General features: G+C 36.4%; 2 protein-coding genes across 3 annotated transcripts in view; one reads left to right on the top strand and one right to left on the bottom strand.

Moving 5' to 3' along the window:
- Positions 1 to 714: 714 nt before the first annotated feature.
- Positions 715 to 8,037, top strand: LOC137249461 (transcription factor 15). Of its 2 annotated transcripts, none has more exons than XM_067780978.1 (3): positions 715 to 915; positions 7,391 to 7,521; positions 7,674 to 8,037. In XM_067780978.1, exons 1-3 carry the CDS (start codon positions 761 to 763, stop codon positions 7,796 to 7,798), a joined length of 411 nt encoding a protein of 136 aa, XP_067637079.1. In that variant the 5' UTR covers positions 715 to 760; the 3' UTR covers positions 7,799 to 8,037. The 2 variants fall into 2 exon arrangements, with proteins under 2 accessions (XP_067637079.1, XP_067637078.1); XM_067780977.1 differs by having other exon boundaries at positions 715 to 918.
- An 8,041-nt stretch (positions 8,038 to 16,078) lies between these two features.
- Positions 16,079 to 22,644, bottom strand: part of LOC137248824 (gastrula zinc finger protein xFG20-1-like) — a 39,335-nt gene continuing 32,769 nt past the window's right edge. Inside the window, exons 10-17 of the mRNA XM_067779721.1 lie at positions 18,612 to 18,912; positions 18,298 to 18,536; positions 17,887 to 18,127; positions 17,662 to 17,817; positions 17,221 to 17,586; positions 16,722 to 17,163; positions 16,462 to 16,659; positions 16,079 to 16,398 (exon numbers count right to left, since the gene is read on the bottom strand). Of these exons, the coding sequence (XP_067635822.1) occupies positions 16,506 to 16,659; positions 16,722 to 17,163; positions 17,221 to 17,586; positions 17,662 to 17,817; positions 17,887 to 18,127; positions 18,298 to 18,536; positions 18,612 to 18,912 (1,899 nt within the window). The 3' untranslated portion in view covers positions 16,079 to 16,398; positions 16,462 to 16,505. The remainder of the gene's footprint in view (positions 16,399 to 16,461; positions 16,660 to 16,721; positions 17,164 to 17,220; positions 17,587 to 17,661; positions 17,818 to 17,886; positions 18,128 to 18,297; positions 18,537 to 18,611; positions 18,913 to 22,644) is intronic.

Below are 22,644 nucleotides of genomic sequence, written 5' to 3'. Positions count from 1 at the left end.
AAATCTTATTTCTAAAATTTTGATGTTGCTTTGCCCGGGAGTTGAACCCAGGGCATACGGTGTGATAGGCGGAGCACGCTACCATCACACCACGGTGGCCACCTTTCGTTTGATACCCATATTGTACGAACGCATTCTAGAGTCACCCCTGGTCCACGTTTATGGCGATCCGAGCTCGAGCTGTAATTTTCTTAATTTAGTACAAAATTCTTAAATTGTGTTTTAATTTGCTGAAATTTAAGTTTAAGAGTTATTACATGAAAAGGATAATTAGATAAAATGCCTTTCTTACGAAGAAAGGGACAAGCAACTACGGGTTAATTCCGTCCCGAATCCTTTGCGATCTCTAGTGGAAGGTTTTAAAACCGAAAACACAGAAATAAGAGATAAAAACGGCAATGGTCATTAACTCATTAGTTAAAAATATATTTATGTGTTTGTGTGTAGTAAGTCTGTATAGAAACGCGAACACATGTAGATGCGCATTATAAGTGGGAAATCACTAAAAAGAGTACTGCCGTCGCAAACGGCCCAGCATTTCTATTGTTCGACATTTGCAGTTTGTTGTAGATTAATTAGCCTGCAGTTGCTCTATAACAGTTTGAGAGTGAAGTTTTTCCTTTCTTCGATTATTACACAAATTACCAATTTTATTTTTCAAAAATAATTTGTAAAAAAATTCATAGTGTTAAAAATAATTTAAAAACTGTTTTAAAACAAACGAAAAATTGTTTTTTGCCTGTGCAATTTTTTTTGGAAAATGGAGTTTGAAATATATAACACCTACCAACTCCCATTAAATATGTTGTGTGAAACACAAAATGTTAGTCCTGCTCACTCGGATATCTCCAATTCTAGTGAACCAGAAAAGCCAAGAAAGGAAGTGAATGCACGTGAAAGAAATCGCACACAAAGGTTGTGAGTTGAAAAAAAATTATAATAATAATGATTATTGTAAATTTATAAGCTTCTTTTATAAAAATTGTAGTGTTTAAAACATAGCGCATGAGACCATAATGTTTGAAAGACTCCTGTCAGAACTCCCTGTTGTTGTTGTTGTTGTAGCGATTAGGTTACTCCCCGAAGGCTTTGGGGAGTCTTATCGATGTGATGGTCCTTTATCGGATACAGATCCGATACGCTCCGGTAACACAGCACCATTAAGGTGCTGGCCCGACCATCTCGGGAACGATTTATATGGCCACATTGAACCTTCAGGCCATCCCTCCCTCCCCACCCCCAAGTTCCATGAGGAGCTTGGGGTCGCCAGAGCCTCGTCTGTTAGTGAAACGGGATTCGCCGCTCGAAGGTGAGGTTGACAATTGGGTTGGAGAAGCTATATATTGCGCTACACAACCCCTTGAATCCCGTCAGAACTCCCTCGATTGGAGGGGTACCTTTGGTACTTTCTGACAGGGTTAAATATTTGGGGATTGTTCTGGACAAGAAGCTGTCCTGGAGACCCAATGTGGAAGACAGGCCCAGGAAGGCCGCGGTTGCCTTTTGCTGCTGCAGGGGGGCTATCGGAAAGAAATGGGGGCTCTCGCCAGGAGTAGCAAAAATTTTTGAATATAAAGATGTTGCATGCGCGAACTTCTGTGGAAAGCAGCGGAGCGTAACAAAATTCTAGTAGGTCACTTTCACCACACCAAAAACTTTAACACAATTTTTAACATAATTTAAGCACAGAAATACACTGATTGGAGTTTTAGAGTGTAAAAATGTGAATTCTGAACACATTAGCTGAATAAAAAGTGTACAAATAATTGTTAAATAACAAACACAGACAGTGGTAGTTTAACAAATTCTGCTGTGGTAAGTGGTGAATGTGACCTACTAGAATTTTGTGAAGCTTGCCTCACACGATTTTTCGTCCATGCAATGTCTCTATATTATACCGTTTCTGGGAGTAGTATACTGGCTTCATGAGATGGTGGTCAAACCGCTTCTGCTCTTTGGGGTGCTGGTGTGGTGGAAAGCACTGGACACGGCGAGCACCTCCAATATGTTAGTGCCAGTGCAACGGACCACACTGATTGGTATCAGTGGCGCTCTGAGAACAACACCTACCTTGGCACTGAATGTCATGCTGAACATACATCCAGTATATATTGCGGGAAAGGTAGCCGCGGCCTGGTCGCTGGTCAGGCTTCGTTATATGGGGTATGGGCTTTCTGATTTCGGACACCGTAGCCTTCTTACTAGTTTCGACTTTATCCCGGACAGGACGGACTATTGTATGCCGATGACCGCTCCTTATGCAACCTTCACCCCTGTCATTCCACCGAGGGAGAAGTGAGGAAGAGGAATTATCTGGGGCATGGGACCGGTTAACTTGTTCACGGATGGGTCGAGGTTGGACGGAAAGGTTGGCGGGGGGTCTTTTGTCAAGAGCTAAATGTAAGCCGCAAGTTTAAGTTGGCTTATCACTGCAGGGTATTCCAAGCGGAAGTTGCTGCGATTAAGGATGCGGTGGATGAAATTCTATCCAGTGCTACTTCGGGAATTTAACATCTACTCTGATAGCCAAGCGGCTAAAAAGGCCTTGAGCTCAACTACAGTGCGATCGAGGGTGGTCTGGGAGTACCTGACCTCACTTGCGATTGCATCGAATTATTTTACAATTAAGATTATTTGGGTCCCGGGCCAGGTCGGGGTAACTGTGAAGCGGATCTCTTAGCCCGAATCGGTACAACTGAACCGGATTAAGATGGCTGTAGGGATTTCGGGATTCCGCTAGCCACCTGTGGATTGTTCCTCCATAGCTGAGCCTCGAGTCAGTTCAGCAAACGTTGGGCAGCACTACGTCTTGCAGGGTAGCAAGATCTTTCTGGCCGAAAGTGGATGGCAGGAGATCTTGGACAGGGCACTGTCCTGCTGCAGCTGTATGGAGGATGATGAGGTGGAATCACCAAATCACTTTATGCTTGATTGCCCAGCTTTTGCCAGAACTAGGCGAAAGTATTTCAATCGCGACTCACTTGGATCTCCCGAGGAGCTATCCAAGGTTGAGATCGGGATCATTCGGAACTTTATCGTTGCTGCCCAACGATTCTCTAAGTAGTTATATCTACGTCACCGTTATTTTAGTTTATTATATGTGGTATCACAACGGACCTTCATGTTGTCCAAGTGAGCTTCCCCTATCAGGGAAGCTACCACCCAACCCAACCTAATCTCCTGTCAGACATCTTCCTTCAGGTAAAACGCTTAGGTTAGGCTAGTTTAAACTAATCAGTCCACATGTTCCCCATATAAACTGAAAAACGTTATAAAGCACCGCTTGACAAAATCTTTAAGTTTCCTAGGACCCACCATACTGTTGTGCCACTCCTAATAGCTACAGCCTTTGCCTTGCGAGCGCAGCAGACGAACACAATATCTTTCCTGTCTCTGACCAGACACTGTGATACCAATAGTTATGAGACAAATAAGGCACAAGGATTCAGCACGAAGAGGAGCTACCTATATGATGCTATGGCTGAATTCAATTTCCCTCAAAACTTCTACTGAGCTGGAAAATAAAATGAGGGATCCACCTCGCGTAGGTTACAAATATGAATGCACATACACATATTTAGGCGACTCCAATTTCCCTATGGAACTAGGGGTGGGGCGAGGGTGGATGGCGTAGAACGTTCAATGTGGTCATATTAAATCTTTCCCGTGATAGTAGGGCTAGTATCTTAATGATTGCTTGTTACCCGAACTTACCGGATCTATATTTGGCAAAAGACGTCAACATAGATAATACTCCCCAAAACCTTCGGGGAGCATCTTTATCGCAACGTTAACAACAACAACTGGAAAATTACTCTAAGCAACACTACTAACTCAGCGAGAATTCTCAAGTTTCTCTCCGAACCGTTCAATATCAGACAGAATGGCCTCACATCATACGATGCCTTTAATTATATGCTCGAGAAATTAATACATTTTGCGGACCTAGCCAATCTGGAAACAGACTTTAGAAGTAAGAGCGCTCAAACACCTGCGCTGCAAGGTTTGCTTACTCCACAGTCGAGTTAGTTTTGCGGGCCCTATTTCGATTGGCTAGTATCTCAGCTCACGTCAGCGTCCACACATTCTTTTTCTTTCATTTGATCTCAAAGTGGCCCTATGAGCAGTGTGTTTTCGTTGGGTTGCATCGTGGTTTTATTGCTCGTACCTAGTGTGGTTTTTCGTGACCATCGGTATTAAATTTTTCCTCGGCAGCGGACGAAGTGCTCTAGAAATACGCTCCCACTTCTTATGCGTTCCGTCGGTGTGAAATGTGCTTTCAAAGAGCAGGTGTGATAACAAGATGCGTCAGCCCGGGGACGGGCACGTGGCAAGATGGATATTTTTTATGTTTAAGCCTGGTGATGGATGTAACAATTTTGTCACATGTAGTCGCATTGTCACGCTTATATATCGAGCGCATGAAGAAGAATCGCGCTGTTCTAGTGAATGTCGATCAGAAGCATTTGACGCGTAGTCCAACCAAATTCTAAAATAGGAAACTTTGTTAGGTGTTTTTCAATCGTCTGATGCGTTTTCGGACCGCCAACCGGTATACAACACCATGTATCTCAGAAGAGCGCAAATGAATTTCAGAAAAAGTAAGCTCTTAAATGAAGGGAGGTGATCAATTATCTTATCCCATTCGTTATATTCGAATAATCGGCTGTATAAAATGTGCAATATATAGAGAAGAGATGTACATAAGCGACATTTTCGATAATACTCACAAAAAGTTTCACGTTTCTTTTTGTCTGCATAAAATAGCTATGACCACGAATCACTTATCTAAAGAATATATGACGTATACGTGAGTATTTGTTGAAAGCATCTTTCTGATAAATTGAAGAGGATATGAAAAAAAAACCATATATCCCACCAAAAACCACTATAGCATATATTCCTCAAACAGAAAAACACAAATGTATTTTAGAAAATATCAACGGTACACTCCTACGCATGCGAAAAAATAAGACCGTGAGAATAGAACGGGCACGACAATCTGCAATAGGCTCTGCGTATTTAGCTTGCTGAAAAATTTCCTTTTCCTCCATGTATTGTGGACGCCTTTCTACTACCTCTCGTTATACTTAGCGTGCTTTTCACACAGAGTATATTAACTTTGATTGGATAACGGTTGGTTGTACAGGTATAAACGAATCGAGATAGATATAGACTTCCATATATCAAAATCATCAGTATCGAAAAAAAATGTGATTTAGCCATGTCCGTCCGTCCGTCTGTCCGTCCGTCCGTTAACACAATAACTTGAGTAAATATTGAGATATTCTCACCAAATTTCGTACACGAGCTTATCCGGACCCAGAATAGATTGGTATTGAAAATGAGCGAAATCGGATGATAACCACGCCCACTTTTTATATATATAACATTTTAGAAAACACAAAAAACCTGATTATTTAGTAAATAATACACTTAGAATGTTGATATTGAGACAACAAATTTTTAAAATGGGCGTGGCACCGTACACTTGTGATAAAATCAATTTTACAAAGATTATTAATCATAAATCAAAAGTCGTTAAAGCTATCGTAACAAAATTCGGGAGAAAAGTTGCCCTTATTATAAGGAATACTTTGAAGAAAAATGAACGAATTCGGTTAAGGACCACTTCTATATAAAAGATTTTTAAAAGGGCCGTGGGCGAATAAAATAAGCTACATCTTTGCAAAAAAGAGCTTTATGTCAATGGTATCTCATTTCCCAAGTGGATTTATAACAATAAATAGGAAAAACTTCAAATTTAAAAAAATGTTCGTGGCACCGCCCCTTTTCTGACTGAGCAATTTTCAATGTTTCGAGAGCCATAACTCGAAGAAAAATTAACATATCGTAACAAAATTGGGTACACATATTTTCCTTATAGCAGAAAATATTTCTGGTAAAAATGGACGAGATCGGTTAAACAACACGGCAACTTAGATATAAAACAATTTTAAAAGTGTCGTAGACTAGAATAAAAAGCTATAACTTAGCAAAAAATAGTTTTGAATCAATGTTATTTCACTTATCAAGTTTTATTGAAAGAGGAAATGGAGAGACCTTTTTTTTTTAACTGGCGGTACCACATGTTATGTAGAAAAGTACTTTATCTGAAATGAAATGTACAATTGAAGCTCTCGCTGAGTATATAATGTTCGGTTACACCCGAACTTAGACACCTTAACTTGTTTTTAAATACGTTTTCTTTTTGACCCAAAACATTGCAGCACAGCATCAGCGAGTATGGCCCCTAAGCGCAAAGGAGTAGGTGTGTTTTAACCACCAACCACCAGCTCAAAAGCCGAATGACATGGTGCATTGGCGCGAACCAATACCAAATCGGGCAGTCTAATTCAGATGTCTTTTCATCCATTCAAAGGCTCCCAGAGCTGCTCAGCTGCACCAGCTTTTTTATATGATCCTCGCCGCTTTTCCAAACTTTAACTAGTTAACGATTGGTCTCCTGATGATCTAATCTATGTCCACAATGTGCTTGCCCTGTTGAATAAGTACCTTCAGAGCTAGAATAAATTCCGTTCTTTTTCTTTTATTTTCGTCTAAATTCATGGTTGCAGGCATATCATGGAAATTTTTTCTCAGGTACACTTTTTTTCTGAATTTCTTTTAAGTTCTTGCGAAATACTTGCATTTGGGCTTCTCTGAAATACGTTTGTGTTTTTCTCATTTTTAATTAAAATACTGAAATACTTTTGCGAATTTAATTTGTTTTTCTGCAATACCTTTGAGCTTTTCTGAAATATCTTAAATTTTTTTCTGAAATACTGCTACAAAAGGTGTACGGCTAACGGCAGAGTGCGCGTTAAAAGCTTTGTTAGGCGAGAAGCAATTTTTATTTTCATATATTTTACAAACATGTAACGTTTCTGGCGCTCTAACTTTTAGAATTCTCCATAAGAAATTATTTTCACCGCTTTCTATACATTAAGGTACGTCCACACCGGTAACGAAATAGCAAAGTTGCATAACAATTGTTTTAAAACAACTTGCAACTTGTTATACAACCAAGTTATCTAATCCTTTGATCTTTACCGACAACCTCTGGGTAACATGTAACCTGCTATAAAAACAGAAAAAAAGTTACACAACATCGTGTTATACAACATTCTTCAGTTGAATTTCTAACAAGTTACATAACATTGCTTATATAACTGTTTGTAACACGTTTTGTTACTGGTGTGGACGCACCGTTAGGCCCAAATGACATAACGGAAAGTTATCTTCATGGTTCAGAGTCATTTTAAAAATTTGTCAAAAATGTATGAGTTTAACCCTCTCTAGAGCAGCTTTTCAGAAAGGCAGTAATATGCTTAAGCACTTGTTTGCTTATTTTTATTTACTCATTATAAATTTTTATACATTTTACCAGCGTCAATTCTGCTTTTACAACATTACGCAGTTTAATACCAACAGAACCGTGTGATCGTAAACTATCGAAGATTGAAATATTGCGTTTAGCTAAAAGTTACATAGCGCATTTGAATGCGGTCATTATAACGGGTAAGTAGACAAAGCTTTGCTATCCGTCTCCCTTCACATTTATATGTATCTCCAAGGCAGATTAAGATATCATTAACATACACCCGATTAAATTAAGGCTCTTTTAAGAAATAGTAAATCTCTATGTGCATCATTGGTTCGTATCATTTCAGGTAACAATGAGAAACCGTGTGCCAACTATTCCAGCCCTCATCAATGTGAAATTGTGAACTCTACGGATGTAGCAAGATCAAGTATTTGTACGTTTTGCGCAACGCTTAGTGGAAATAAAAGTTAACTCAAGTCCTGAATGTACACATAGATATACATATATACGTATACAAAATGACGAATTGGCCAAAAAAAAAACAAAAAACATAGTATTAAGTAGTATTCTACTTCGCCAACTGCATATAAAACATATATATGGTGTATTCCATCCCATTTCGACCAATTTTGAACCCGACCCCTTTAGAATTGGCTGAAAGTTTTTCTTCTTTTTCTAGCTACGAAAGACGTTTTTCAGAATTTTTTCAAATTTTTTCATCCAACTCAAAAAAAGTTATGAATTTTAAAAAAAAAAAACACCGTTTTTGTTTTCAAAATGCTATAACTTTTTCAAAAATTGACCGTTTGAGATCTTTTTTTTTAAATTTGTTTTTAAGTGTACTTTTCGGAAAAAATACAAACAAATTTTTAAAGTTTTTTTTGTAATTTTTCAGTTTTTCGAGATTTTTCGAATTTCGCCATTTTTTTTTTTCTCATAAAAAACTTCAATCAATCCTGCAATCATCCCCACTAATCCCGGAGTGGGCCGTTTATTTTTTTTATTTAATTGAAAAAAAAAAACACTTTAAAAATGTTTTTGTATTTTTTCCGAAAAGTACATTTAAAAACAAATTTAAAGAAAAAAAAGATCCCAAACGGTCAATTTTTGAAAAAGGACTAGCATTTTGAAAACAAAAACGGTGTCCAACTCGAAATAAGTTATGAATTTAAAAAAAAACGGTGTTTTTTTTCAAAATGCTATAACTTTTTCAAAAATTTACCGTTTGGGATCTTTTTTTTAAATTTGTTTTTAAATGTACTTTTCGGAAAAAATACAAAAAAATTTTTAAAGTTTTTTTTTTTTAATTAAATAAAAAAAAATTATCGGCCCACTCCGGGATTAGTGGGGATGATTGCAGAATTGATTGAAGTTTTTTATGACAAAAAAAAATAGCGAAATTCGAAAAATCTCGATAAACTGAAAAATTACAAAAAAAAAACTTTAAAATTTTTTTTGTATTTTTTCCGAAAAGTATCTACTCTTACAGCATAAATAAATAAAAATTCCATAAAATACATAAATATAGTAGTTGGTTTACAGGTTTAGTCACAAGACTCACAAACAAATATTGCTTGACGTTTAGGCAGGCATTTGCTATGTGCCCAAACTAAGTCGCACTGCAAACATGGTATCCAAGTTTTTGTTTCCTCATCTGCCCCAAATGATTTGTTGCAAAAAGCGCACAGCGTATCCTTAGAAGGGGGTGTTTCGACCCAACATTCTTCATCTAAACTTGGCAGAAGCAAACTTTTTTCCGACTCGCTTGATGAGCTTTTCCTAGCTTGCTTAATCCTTGGTACTTTTGCAGTTTTACGGGGTTTCGATGTCTCGCTTGATCGATGTTTTTCTTTTCGGTTTTCAACATTTTTGATGCTTGCTGCCAAAGATGCCTTGTACGGAGGTGTTGTTAGTACTGTTGCTTCTGAACGTCTGCCTCTAGAGCTGGTTGTCTGTTTTAGCTTAGGTGGCGGAGAAATCTCCCATGGTGTGATGGAATTCCTCAAGGCTACTTTACTCGTGCTAGCTATTGGTTCGTCTGGTACGCTTTCGTCTCTAAGTTGTGCGTTTTCAAGGACATTTTCTTGGCTTTGAAGGGTAAAATCGCTTTCTTGAAACTTGTTCTTATCAAACGGATAAATACCAGTGCACTTGAATCCGTTAATCGCTATCTGTTCATTTTGAACTTTAACATAAGCTTTAGCAAAAAGTTCTATAACATCGAACTGAGTCACTTTTCGACCTTCTTCACGCATAAATCGTCTTATTTCTTCATTGTAGTATGTCTTCAGAGGACCCATAAATGTTTTGTCCAAAGGTTGCATTTTGTAGGTACAATGTGGTGGCAATGATATTATCACAACGCCATTTTCACGAGCTTTATCAAGAACTTCAATATTTCTTGTATGGCTGTAGTGACCATCTAAAATGAGCAGAACTGGGTCCTCCTTTGAAGGATGTGCGAACCGCATAAAATGATCAAATATGGGAATTTGTATCCATCCAGATATGTCACAAGCTGAATCGGAGCCAGGAAGAGCATGTTTCATCAAAAGTGGAGAAGGTTTTTTCCTTGGAAATATGAAAAAGGGTGGAACGAAAGCACCACCAGCACTCATGCAGCTAACAACCGTTATGAGAGATCCTCTTTCTGCTGATGTCATGCATCCAAATTGCCTTTTGCCTTTGGCAGATAAAATTTTTGGCTGCTTGCTTTGAACGATAGACACTCCTGTCTCATCAACGTCCCAAATCCTAGTCGGGCTGAAGTTATACTTTTCGTACTCCTGTTCCAACAAACTGTAAAACTTGTTAACGTTCTCCTCATTGAAGCCTTTTGTTCTATTCAATGAAGTCCCGGTAGCACTGCGAAGGTTTATTTCAGTCTTATGCCTGCGTAGAAATGCGCGCAGCCAATCCCTTCCAGCACATTCTTTCATTACAGAAAATGTGTTCTCAATATTGTTCCGCTTTGCAATTTGAAATGCAAGCGAGCGGACATCACGAGAAGTGAGTCCCCAAAATTTTGCCTCCATATCTTTTAAATACCTTACCAGTTCCAATTCCCTGTCTTTCGTAAAAACTGGCCTTCGACCCAATGGCGTGGCTAGTATATCATTGATTTCTTTAGTACTACGCGCAGCTCTTTGCATAGTTGCAAATGGAACACCATACGTTTTCGACGCCAACAATATTCCCATCTTTGCGCCTCTAACAACTTGAATGGCTTTTTTCATGTTTTCTGCATTCCACTTACGAATTTCTCTCTTTTTTGGCATGGCCTGCGGGTATAATTGGAGCTGCCTTTTACTTTTATAAATAGGTTCCTTTGTTTGTTTAATGTAATATAATGTGTGTAAAATGTGATATAAATATCACATTAAACAACTTTTACCATATCACATTAACCAAACTAGAGCTTTCAAGAACGAAAATTTTTTTCATAGAACGTTATTGATAAATTATAAGTAATTACCTTAAGTATTGTTGAATATATCCACAAGAAAACAAAATAAAATATAAAAAGTGGAAAATTTTCGCAAACTTTGGAAATATCCCTTTTTGAAGCGCACGCAAAATTGTTGACGTCTACACGCGATAAAATATTTTAGCACACTGATAGCAATCTAAGCGATCAATGCCAGCCGTTCCTTTGCAGTAACGGTTTTTAACCGTTACTATTCTGTTACCGAAGACATTCTTGTACAGATGTGCATAGTTTAGAAAACACGCGGGTATATCACTTTACCAACCTATATCACAATACCCTAACTTACTCTACATTTAAAAACAAATTAAAAAAAAAAAAAGATCCCAAACGGTCAATTTTTGAAAAAGTTATAGCATTTTGAAAACAAAAAAGGTGTTTTTTTTAAATTCATAACTTTTTTTGTGTTGGATGAAAAAATTCTGAAAAACGTCTTTCGTAAACTAGAAAAAGAAGAAAAACTTTCAGCCAATTCTAAAGGGGTCGGGTTCAAAATTGGTCGAAATGGGATGGAATACCCCATATATCTTTTTCGTAATAGTTTATTCATAAGTAAATATTTGATTTAAGCAATATTTATGAAAAGGAGTACTAGTATGGACCGATTTATTTTTTTTTTTGAAAAGTAATGTGAAGAGTGAAAAAGTAATTTCCCCATTTTGCGAAGTTAAGTTTCAAAACATAGATAGTGATTGGCTTTCTAGGTTCAAAATTGTACCCACTACAATATCTTTCTACAACTTTCAGGAAAATGAAATAGTATATTAAGTTTGGTTCGCATCTTAAAAGTTGTAAGTCCATAAAGGAGAAATACACTACTTAAATAAAACATATTTATTAACTAGGATTGACCGAAAATGTATATAATAAAACATATTTTAATATCAATGTTTTGGAAGCTAACTTCTAAAAACGTAAAAAATTTACTACTTTGCTTTTGGTTTGATCTCTTAAACAAATTGAGTTGGTCATAATTTTCCGTTTATAAGAGATAATTTTATTGTATGTTAAAATTTAAAATTATGTTTTGTATTAAAACTACAATATAAAATTAAATGAAAACTAAAATTTAAATATTTCACATAAAATACGAAAATGCGAGACTCGGATCTACAAAGTCAACCCCAGCTGGATTAGTATTTCACTCCGTATTATTAGTATGTTGTTGTTGTTGTAGCGATAAGGTTGCTCCCCGAAGGCTTTGGGGAGTGTTATCGATGTGATGGTCCTATGCCGGATACAGATCCGGTACGCTCCGGTAACACAGCACCATTAAGGTGCTAGCCCGACAATCTCGGGAACGATTTATATGGCCACATTAAACCTTCAGGCAATCCCTCTCTCCCAACCCCCAAGTTCCATGAGGAGCTTGGGGTCGCCACAGCCTCGTCTGTTAGTGAAACAGGATTCGCCGCGGATAGGTGAGGTTGACAATTGGGTTTGGAGAAGCTGTATATTGCGCTGGCTACCTGAAGGGTTGCGCTACACAGCGCCTTGAATCTGGTATTTTAGTCGCCTCTTACGACAGAAATACCTACAGCGGGTATATTCTGACCTCCTAACCCGCTGAGGGGCGTATTACTAGTATTTCACTTGTTACTTCAACCTTTTTGTATGTCGTTGATTCATATTCTTGTTCAAGTTCGATTGATGCGCAAAACGAATAGGACATAATAAGTATGTAAATGGTTTATAACTAGTATGACTTAACAAATGTACATTTAAATCAGCTGGGCGTGAAAATTTGTTTATACAATATGAACAATGTATTGTTTTATCCGTATGATTAAGCCTCATTTGTGTTGCCATCGTTGAATGTTGTATAAAACGTTTACCACATATACACAACCATAAGGACGTTCGCTCGTATGACGACGCTGATAACTTTTAAGTGTTGATGTGCGAAGAAAGCGATCACCACAAAATTTGCACTCATATGGTCTTTCGCCAGCATATGATGTCTTAAGCTATAAATTGTGGTATAAGATTTTTGCTGAAAAAAACGTATGAAAAGAAACTACTAATTTAGGCGTTGTATCGAAAAAGTGCCAAAAAAGAACTAGTTCTAAGTTGGAAATTTTTATCTAGTTCCAAACTAGAGAAAAGGTAAGCGGGGACAATTTTCACCGCATAGGACATCGCATGTTAAATTTGTCAGTTGAAAGCATGTAAAAGATATAGATGGCGAACTAGTGGTGGTTCCGAATATTCTAGAAGCGCACCAGTTTTGTACTATAGATTTTCCCTACAGGGTATGGCCCACATGTAAAAGAAACTAGGAATGTGTAGTGGCGCTTGTAGCCGAATTAACATTCCTATCTCACATTAACTATAATTCTACCTGACAGACTAATTTTGTTTTGCATAAGATTAATAGATCTTCGATCATAAGCTTCCAATCAAAATTTTTGATTGAATTTTAGTACAACTATATCTACATTTTTTTATATACCTACCATATCTGTGCTTTTATTACTAATTAAAACTATGTTATTTATGCCTACTATATCTGCTTTATCCTTATTATTTTGTTCTATGATTTTAGTTCTTATTTAGTTATACCTACATTACTTTACCTTATTAAGGTTAAATTCTAATTAGAAGTACCGAATTTCGAATTACTTTCATATCGAAACACTCGAGCTTCTGGTTTTGTCATTTGCTAATCTAGGAATTGCCACTTGTTGTAAACCATATTAATGTTTACACTGACATTTATCATTATATCTTTTTTTTTAAGATCTTGAAAATCACGCCACTCGCGATGATTAAGCAAGAACAAAAAAGTCCCGCAAGTTGCGGTAAGCTAAGCTGAAGAACGCAGTGGTTCGGCCCCTTTTAGTTTGATCTTTCAAAGAGTTAAGATCTCATATTTTTTAATTCGAGCTTCGCTACCGTGTGAAATTTCTGAGTCTAAAGTGTGAATCACGTGTTTTTTTTTTTTTAAATCGAAAGCCACACTTAAAAGTCGCTTCGAAATGTTCGCGATAATCGAAATAAAATAATTTATAAAATTCGCTATATTTTAATCGACGAAATTGAATATAATATTCTACAACTTTCAAAAATGGAAAGGTTTCCCGAAATCCAGCATGGAGTTTCATCATCCTCTGAGGACGAGTTCCTGTGGATATTTTCCCTCATTTCAACTTTACTTTGGATGCGTCATATTCCCTAGTGCATAAAAGAGTGAAGTTCGCCAAGTTTTTACTTAGCTTTAAAAAGAAAAAAATTAAATTTTCCGAACATGAAATATTGTTCCTATTTCTAAAACTTTTAATTAAAACTTAAATCTTGTATTCGTAGAAATTTAAAGAAAAAAAATTCCATAATTCTTAATTTTTGCTAAAAAGGTGGAAAAATGAATATATAAATGTAAGGTGTAGGTACATACATTTAATCATTACACGTATTGGTGTCTATGCATAATCTTTCATAAAGAAGAAGAAGCAGAAATCATGTAGTAATTTTTTTTTTGAGGAAAATTAATAAAATTAAATTTTGAATTCCTCTTGCAAAAGAAAAAATAGTTAGAAAATACATATTAGATCATTAGCTTCTAAAAGTTGTGTTAAAAATCATTAAAAACTAAAAATACATATAATAATGTGAAATAAAATATGTATACCTAAATGTTCACAAAGTATACACATATAAATATGTATACTAGCGCATACCTATATCAGTGAGAGAATTATCAGTGTGTAATTAGTAGTTTGATTAGAAAAAAAAGGAAGAATACAAAAAAATTGGAATTTGATGTTAAAGTGTATTAAATATTAATAGAAATGTGATAAATTTTATTAATTAAGTGGTTAGTGTTTGCTACCTTAACTTTGCATTATTAAATTTGCGATAAAGTGTGATACAAAAGAAAATCGCATGCGATTTTTCGAATGCGATATAATTCTCATAGAATCGGTAAAGTTTCACCTCATTGTGATTTTTAATAAATTATGTAGTTCGAAGACTACACAGGAAAGGGAAATATTTTTTTTGTTTTTGGTTTAACTTATGAACCGAAAACAACAACAAGTTTAGATGTTAATAATTTTCGATTTCCAGCATACATTTTGTTCCAGGTCCTCTGCTGAAAGATCTTTCAACGTTGGAGCCGTAAGGGGTGAGTGAACTTTGTTTTTGTTATTTCTCTCACATAATTTTTGGTTATGCTGTGTTGGTGAGCGCATGATATATGCATTATTCATTTCTCTTTTCGCATAATTTTTCTAACTTAGATAAAGTTAGTGTTGCCAGATTCGTACATAAAAGTACCACCATACGTTTTTTGTATCTCACGATTTTTTTTTTAATCATGCAAAGTAATAATGAAACCACAACATTAGACCAAAAAATGCTTAAATACGTAAGTTTGTAAATTAGGTTAGTTTTTTTCTTTTGCTTAAAGACTATATTAAAATTTTAAAAGAAAAAAATATGAGTATGTTTAAATAATATTTTTTTTAAGAAAAACTTTCATATTGTTATGCAACCGAATTGGCCCTTAAAATATATATTTTTTTTGACCAGAATTCTAAATCTGTGTACAGATGACAAAAGGCAATTTTTTTTGATAATTTTAAAATGCTTATTTGTAAAGAATTTTTGAATATCAGTTGCAACATAGGCTTTTATTTCAAAATAGCGAAGCCTTTCACTTAGGATTGATTATGGTTAAAATTAAGTTTTGGTCTATTTAATAAATATTGTCAATTTCAAAATGACTTGCTAAACTTTTTTTTCTGATTCTATGGCCTGATATTAGATAAGTACGGTAAGTGTTAGGGATTTCCAGGTTAGTTTTGTTTTAGTTGGAGACTACGGAAATCATGGTAGGGAGGGCGATTGTTGCAACAATACCATGCGACATGCCTCGTACTGAAACCAATGCGACATCAAGACTTGTAAGCCACTGTAGGTATCCGCTTTCCTTTAGGTATCATTTTTTCTTGGCACGTTAAATAAAATAATTATGCTGTAGTGTGAGCTGACAGCGAAAGGTAGGAGCAAGAACCCCACCCCGTTAGCCGACGAGCAAAAGCCGGATTTAAAGACGTGCACCCGCTCCTTACTTTTTGCATAAACTGTGCTTACTACAAAACGTTGCATGCTACAAATGGGAGATACATCGAGTTTTAGCTATTAGTGAATAGTAATATAGCAATATTTGTATTCATTTATTAAAGTTCTTGATGCAAGGGAATATTTTTCACTAAAACCCTTTATTTTGGAATACATATTGAATGTTATTGCAAAGAGATGTCATTGAGGAGTGGAAGATCGCAGGTTCGAAAACGGACTATAAATAAGGATGTTTTAAATAAAAAAAAAAAATTTTTTAGGCAAAATTTTAACGAATTAAACCAGAGGCTTTAATGTATACTAAAAGCTGTATCAGTTATTTATTTCACTCTGTGTCTTTTTGCATTTTTTATACACCAATCGCGATCGGAATTCTCGTTCTTGTTACAATGTATACGTTGGCTCCGTATTCGGCAATGTTATATCAGCTATGTATTTCATGTATTACACTCTATATCTTTCTACATGCTGGCTCCAATTTGACAAAGAAATAATGCAGCAGCTATAGTAGAATATAGGAAAGAAATCATAAAACTCAAACAATGAAACTATGCTTTTACTTTACCTGGCGCTATTCAAAACTATACACTACATATATTATTTTCTCAGCTATGTAGATAAGTTCCTTTTAATCTCCACCGTACTTGCTCTATCAGATTTCTTGGTATGTACTTGATTTATATGCTTACTAAGCATTGATTGTTGTGTAAAACGGCTTGGACATAAATCACACAAATAAGGTCTATTGTGAGTATTTTTAGGGCTGTATAAAATAATTATATTTATATTATAGTAATACTGTTATCTAATGTAACATATACCCACCCAGCTGTATTCAAGTTATCTTCCGGCATATTTGTCGCATCTGGCTCTTTAGGATGTACGTTCCTAATATGCTTTTCCAGATTTGCTTGGCGTACAAATTCGGTTGGACATAAATAGCATTTAAAAGCCTTATAACCACTATGACTACGCAAATGTGCATCGAAATCGAATTGACGTGCATATTTTTTAATACAATGTGGACATTGTAGAGTTTTATCCGTATGATTAAGTTTCATGTGCGCCATCATTGACGAATGTTGAATGAAACGTTTACCACAAACATCGCAGCTATAAGGGCGTTCACCCGTATGACGACGTGCATGACTTTTAAGCGTAGAATTACATATGAACCGTTCACCACAAATTTTACACTCAAATGGTCTTTCGCCAGTATGTGTACGCATATGATGTATTAATGAGTGTTTTGAGGTATAAGATTTAGCTGCAAAAAAAATGTGACTTGGCTAAGTGGCATGCTACTAATATACAGAATACTTACAGCATAATTTACAAGCCCATGTTTGTTTCGATTTCACGTCCTCTGATTTGGGTACTTTCGTTTTGGGAGGACGCGTTTGGAACTCTTTCTGTGGTTTACTTTTCTTTTGGCGAGCTTTATGTACTTTAATTTCTTCACTTTCATTTATAGCAGATTTTTCAAAGTCAATTGCTGAATGCTGATGCATACCAGTGTCGCTACAGGAACCATCATCAAATACTTCAGTCTCAATTCTGGGTCTAAACGGCTTTCTATACAGCTTTCTGACGAGAGAATAGTTAGCTTTTACTTGATGCACTTCCATATGAGCATTAAGACCAATGGTGGTGAAGTAGCTGTGTTCACAAATAGAACATTTCTTTTGTCCTAGCATAGTAGAAGTTAAATAAATAATAATAAATAAATAAGTAAATTGTGATATAGGTTCTAGTAAAGGCAAACCTTTGGAGAAAATTTGCGCTTCTGGGTCAAACATAGAATCCATTATGCTTATATTTGTACCATTTGTGTGCGTTGCAAGCTCATCGCTTTGCTCGAGTGAGCGCGTATGACTATTGCCGCTTGGAATATGATTCATCTCATCGAAGTCGTTCTTGGCTGTAACGTATTTATATATTATTTAACCATTACAATAAACTTTAATAATCCTTCTACAATATTACGGACTCGTTGCTGGTGTGGTTGTTGTTCCAAAGGAGGAAGCTGTCTGCGATTGAGAGGGCCTTTTAGTACATGGCCGGATATCAGTCGGGATAGTTTCGGCGCTTAAAGCTGTCATATCTGGCAACGCATTCGCAAACTGTTTTAACGGTTTGTCATCATCGCTTTCATAATTGTCGTCAGAAATTTTATTCGATGTGGGTGATTGCTGTGGCTTAGTTGTAGAATCTATCTCTTTTATCACCACCTGCAAAAATTATAAATTTTTGGAAATGATTATTAGCATATGGCTGTCTTTGTACGAGGTTGTGTATAAAATAGCACTAAGGAATCTTTGCAAAGAACCGTAAACCGCGGTCAAGTGCAAATAAGCACAAATACAATCAATATTGAATGAGTTATTAATTTCAAACTAACTTTCTTATTTATGTTATTTGCGAGCGGATCCTTCTCAAGATTTGTTTCCTCAGCACTGGATGCATGCAACCAGTCACCATCAGTATTTATATCAACAACTGATTCATTGTTATCAACAAACGGAACTTCATATCGCGTTTTCATTCCGACTGCATATTTTTTTATTCCAAGAAAAGACGACAATTTTTCAAAACTTTCTCTCGCTTTATTCCGAAAATCATATGCACACCGTAGGTTACCTTAAAAGCACACACACAAATTAAGAAACTCAAGGCAAGTATAAGAGATTGGTGAAGGCAAACAGTTTTACTTACCACTACAGCTTTTACATAGCCATTTCGGCAGTCCATCTAAACCTACTTTTACCTCTAATTGTGTACAATTTGTATAAGCTTCCGCATAGGACACGACTTGATTGTCGCTATCCATGGGAAGCACATCTTGCAGTGCAATATATCGGCGTTTGCATTCAATCAAACAGACTCTACAAATTGCCTTTTCTGTATTTTTTGCCATGTTCCGGGCGCCACTTTTAAAGACTGTCTTTATAAAGATGACTAGTAATTGTGTACTCAAAAAATATCCAAAAACAGAACAATAACAATTTGTGACAACCTAAAATGTTTATTCTTGAGCTAGGGGTGCCGATTGTTTTTTTTCCGACGTAAACAGTTTCAATAAATCTCGACCATTTGTTATCGGTTCGTCTCACAGAAGTGTTAAAAGCCCCGTCAACATGATTCCGATCATGGTTCAATTATGTACAGGTTGGTTTATCTCATCAGCTGATTTTATTTATGTCATTGCATGGTCGAAGAGATTGTCAAAAGGAGATGGCAAACTCAAAATGAAACCCACACATTGGCAACATTTTACTTACACCAAAGAGGATAAATAAAATAAGAGCCGTCACTCGTTATTTTTTTGGCATTTACTCGATGTATACTGAGAGGTAGTCGCTACTTTTTTTTTGGGCGAGATGTTTATAAATGTCTTCTATACATTTTCGTGGGGTATTTGTGTTTATTTTTCGACTGTATTTAATTAATTAATTTAATTCTCTTTCCAAAAATCACAGTTGCACAAGGGGCCTACACGGCATGGATAAATGCGAGACAATTAAAAATGTCACTCTCAGAAAACATTCGGCATCAATTTTCTCAATTTCCAGCGAGATACTCGCCACAAAATAACGAGTGACGGCTCTTATTGTATTTATCCTCTTTGCTTAAGGGCGAATTAATGGTGACTTATAACCATAAAGCCATAACCAGAAAAAACAGCTGATCGAACCTACCTTAAAGAAATCAATGTAATCGAGTTAGCGTTATGGTATGGCACCATTAATCGATTACATTGATTTCCATAAGGTTGGTTCGATCAGCTGTTTTATCTGGTTATGGCTTTATGGTTATAAGTCACCATTAATTCGACCTTTACACATACAAAAACTGTTAAGTTTTATGTTTCCATTCCATACCATACGCACCAACACCAATACACAGATTTTGACAATTTGAACAGACATATTTTGTTGCTTTACAGATTAGCCAACCTGTATATAGTTGAACCATGATTCCGATACATACATTAGAAGAGGTACGATGAGATATTGATAGAGGTTAATGACAAGAGTTTATCTCTGTTTGATTTCTAAGCTAGCATTGCAGAGAAGGCAGAATTTACTTAAACAAAAATCGTCCATGCTCCTTGGTACCATACCCGATGTTTGTTTCTCTACAACTGCTAGAATTTAATATAAAAAAGCACAAAAGATAATGATATTTCAGTATCAAATACACTAATAATCCCACTCCGATGGAAGGACCAAGTGCAGCCCAGGTGGTACCCCTTTATTTGCAAGTTAGCGCCAGTTAACGAAAGAGGAAGAAACTATCGAACGGTGAAAACCGAGTAAACGATTAAGCAGCAATCAACTTTTTTCGACTCGATTTAATCGATTTTTTTTGAGAATCGAATCGAATCCAGCTCTAGTAGATTGCTTGGCTTTGCATGGCATTGTGAATGATAACTAAAGCGCCAAATACACGACACGAACATTTACGCGAACATTCCCGTTTTTTTATATTTCTGCGACCTTTTCTGTCGTGTATGGTGGTGTTTGCCAGTTCGCGCAAATGTTCGCCAAAAATCAAAATATTTTAATTTTTGGCGAACATTTGCGCGAACTGTTCGTGCGTGTATGGCGAAATAGCTCATAATCGTAGTAATTTCTGAACGGAACAGACGTGCGCGGAAAAGTAAAATGGACAATAAAAAATTTCTGAGTGAATTTATTGAAATGTATATATCTTTGCCATCATTGTGGCAAGTAAAAAGCAAAGATTATTGTAATAGAATTAAAAAGAATAATGATTATGCGAATTTAATCGAAAAATTAAAAGAAGTAGATACTGATGCCACAAAGGATACAGTTATAAAGAAATAAGTATTTTGGGGCGCAATTGCTGTCAAAAATTTTAAGTCTTCAAAGCTATTGCCACTACCTAGAAGGCGCAAAGTTAAAGCAAGGCGGTGATGAGGGGGAATCGCTTCTCTCATTATTGTATCCCGTTTCGTTATGAGTGGCAAAATTTTTTGTAAAAGTTGGTCAAATGTTGCCTTGCTCATACGAACGTAATTTTTACAATCATTTTGTGACGTGAATTCCAGTTCTTTAATAAGCTCACTTTGTCCAAGAACTGCTCGTTTTTTAAACCATTCTTTGTACCAAATTCTTTTTTTGCGATCTTCTCTCTTTTTTTACGCTTAATTGCCACAGCGAGCAATATTGCTGCAGCACAATTGTTGTCCGTATTCATCGCTATCTGAAAGAGAACTAATGTTCGGCCAAAAGGTCGTATGGTGTATGGCCAAAGCTGCGAACAAGATTGCGGAATGTTCGCGGATGTGTTCGTGTCGTGTATTTGGCGCTTAAGTGGATATCTTCTGCATAGACGTCAAAATTCCAAAGTGATTGGATCACCTGATTTGTAATTGACTATCGCTGTCTCATTCTGTATCTCTTTCTATCCCCGCTGAAGATAGGCGCCGCCATATTGAACACGCTGTCAAAACGCTAAAAAGTAGCCATATTGAACATCCTGTCAGGCAGTTGACAGATAAGATATCACACTTAAGCTAAGGCCACACTGAGCTGCATTACACTGCGCTGCAAAATATTCTTCGCATGTATTCTTATGGAACAATTCACACCTAGCGGCAGCAGCACTGCGCGATGCAGCCATGAGCGGCAATGTTGATCAAATAGGCAAAAAAGTGAAGCGCCGCTGCCGCTACATGACGCGCCGCTAAGTGTGCACGCACCTTTACAGCTGAATTCAGTAAGCCGTATCTAGTCACTATTAGAGACTATCTGGGGTGAAAATCACTTTTGAGACAATTTGCCATTCTGTAAGCTGTCTCACGTCTCCAGCCTCACAAAAGCAATCACCAATTTGTGAGCTGGGCCGGGGCAGATCACAAACGTGAAAATTTCAGAAAAAGTATGAAAATTATTTGCGAAAAACGTTTAAAAAAATATTCTTTTTATTCCTCAAATTAAAATAAGCATAAAAAAAATTAAAAAACAGAAAATACTTAAAAGAAACATCGAACTATGTGGCGCCACTGAGATTCGAACCTACACACTTTGGGATTTTCTATAAAAATTGTGAACGGCATCTTAGCAAGCTCAGCAACAATACCCCCTAACGTTGTGCTGACAAAAAGCAATGCTACATTACTTGTTCAATGTATGAGTAAATTGTCATTTTGGCGAATTTCGTTGATATGGTGAATTGTTTTTGTGACTTTCGTTTACTGAATACCGAAATCATCTCAAGTCACAAAAATTGTCTCTAAAGATAAATCTCAAATTTAGAGACTTGAGATGAGACTGAATTACAGAATTCAGCCGTTAGTCATCAATCACAATGTTGCATTGGGAACATGAAGGGCGAATTAATGGTGACTTATAACCATAAAGCCATAACCAGATAAAACAGCTGATCGAACCTACCTTATCGAAATCAATGTAGTCGATTAGTGGTGCCATACCATAACGCTAACTCGATTACATTACCCTACAAGAAACGCTGATAGTTTTACTAATACACTCACACTTGTAATTGACAATGCTGATCCTGCGATGACGTAAACATTGAGACTCAAATTTATGTATGTTCCTTTGTTCGCTCACGCATGTCCGCATGTTCCCAACGGCAGCCTATAATCATGAAAAAGGACTCAAACTGGGAAAGCTTCGGACACCTGGTGCAGAACAAAAGAACGTACAGCTATGCATGTGAGACAGATACATAATTCTCAAAGGAATTTTATGTATGC

This window comes from Eurosta solidaginis, chromosome 4, assembly GCF_040869045.1.
Source record: "Eurosta solidaginis isolate ZX-2024a chromosome 4, ASM4086904v1, whole genome shotgun sequence".
In the NCBI taxonomy this organism is placed as follows: Eukaryota; Metazoa; Arthropoda; class Insecta; order Diptera; family Tephritidae; genus Eurosta; species Eurosta solidaginis.
The sequence above is the reverse complement of the archived record's forward strand: the minus strand, read 5'-3'. Positions and strand labels throughout refer to the sequence as shown.

Coding starts and splice junctions, on each gene's coding strand:
- LOC137249461 (XM_067780977.1), top strand. CDS start 761: ATGGAGTTTGAAATATATAACACCTACCAACTCCCATTAAATATGTTG. Junction 919..7,390: donor AGAAATCGCACACAAAGGTT/GTGAGTTGAAAA, acceptor ACATTTTACCAG/CGTCAATTCTGCTTTTACAA. Junction 7,522..7,673: donor GAATGCGGTCATTATAACGG/GTAAGTAGACAA, acceptor GTATCATTTCAG/GTAACAATGAGAAACCGTGT.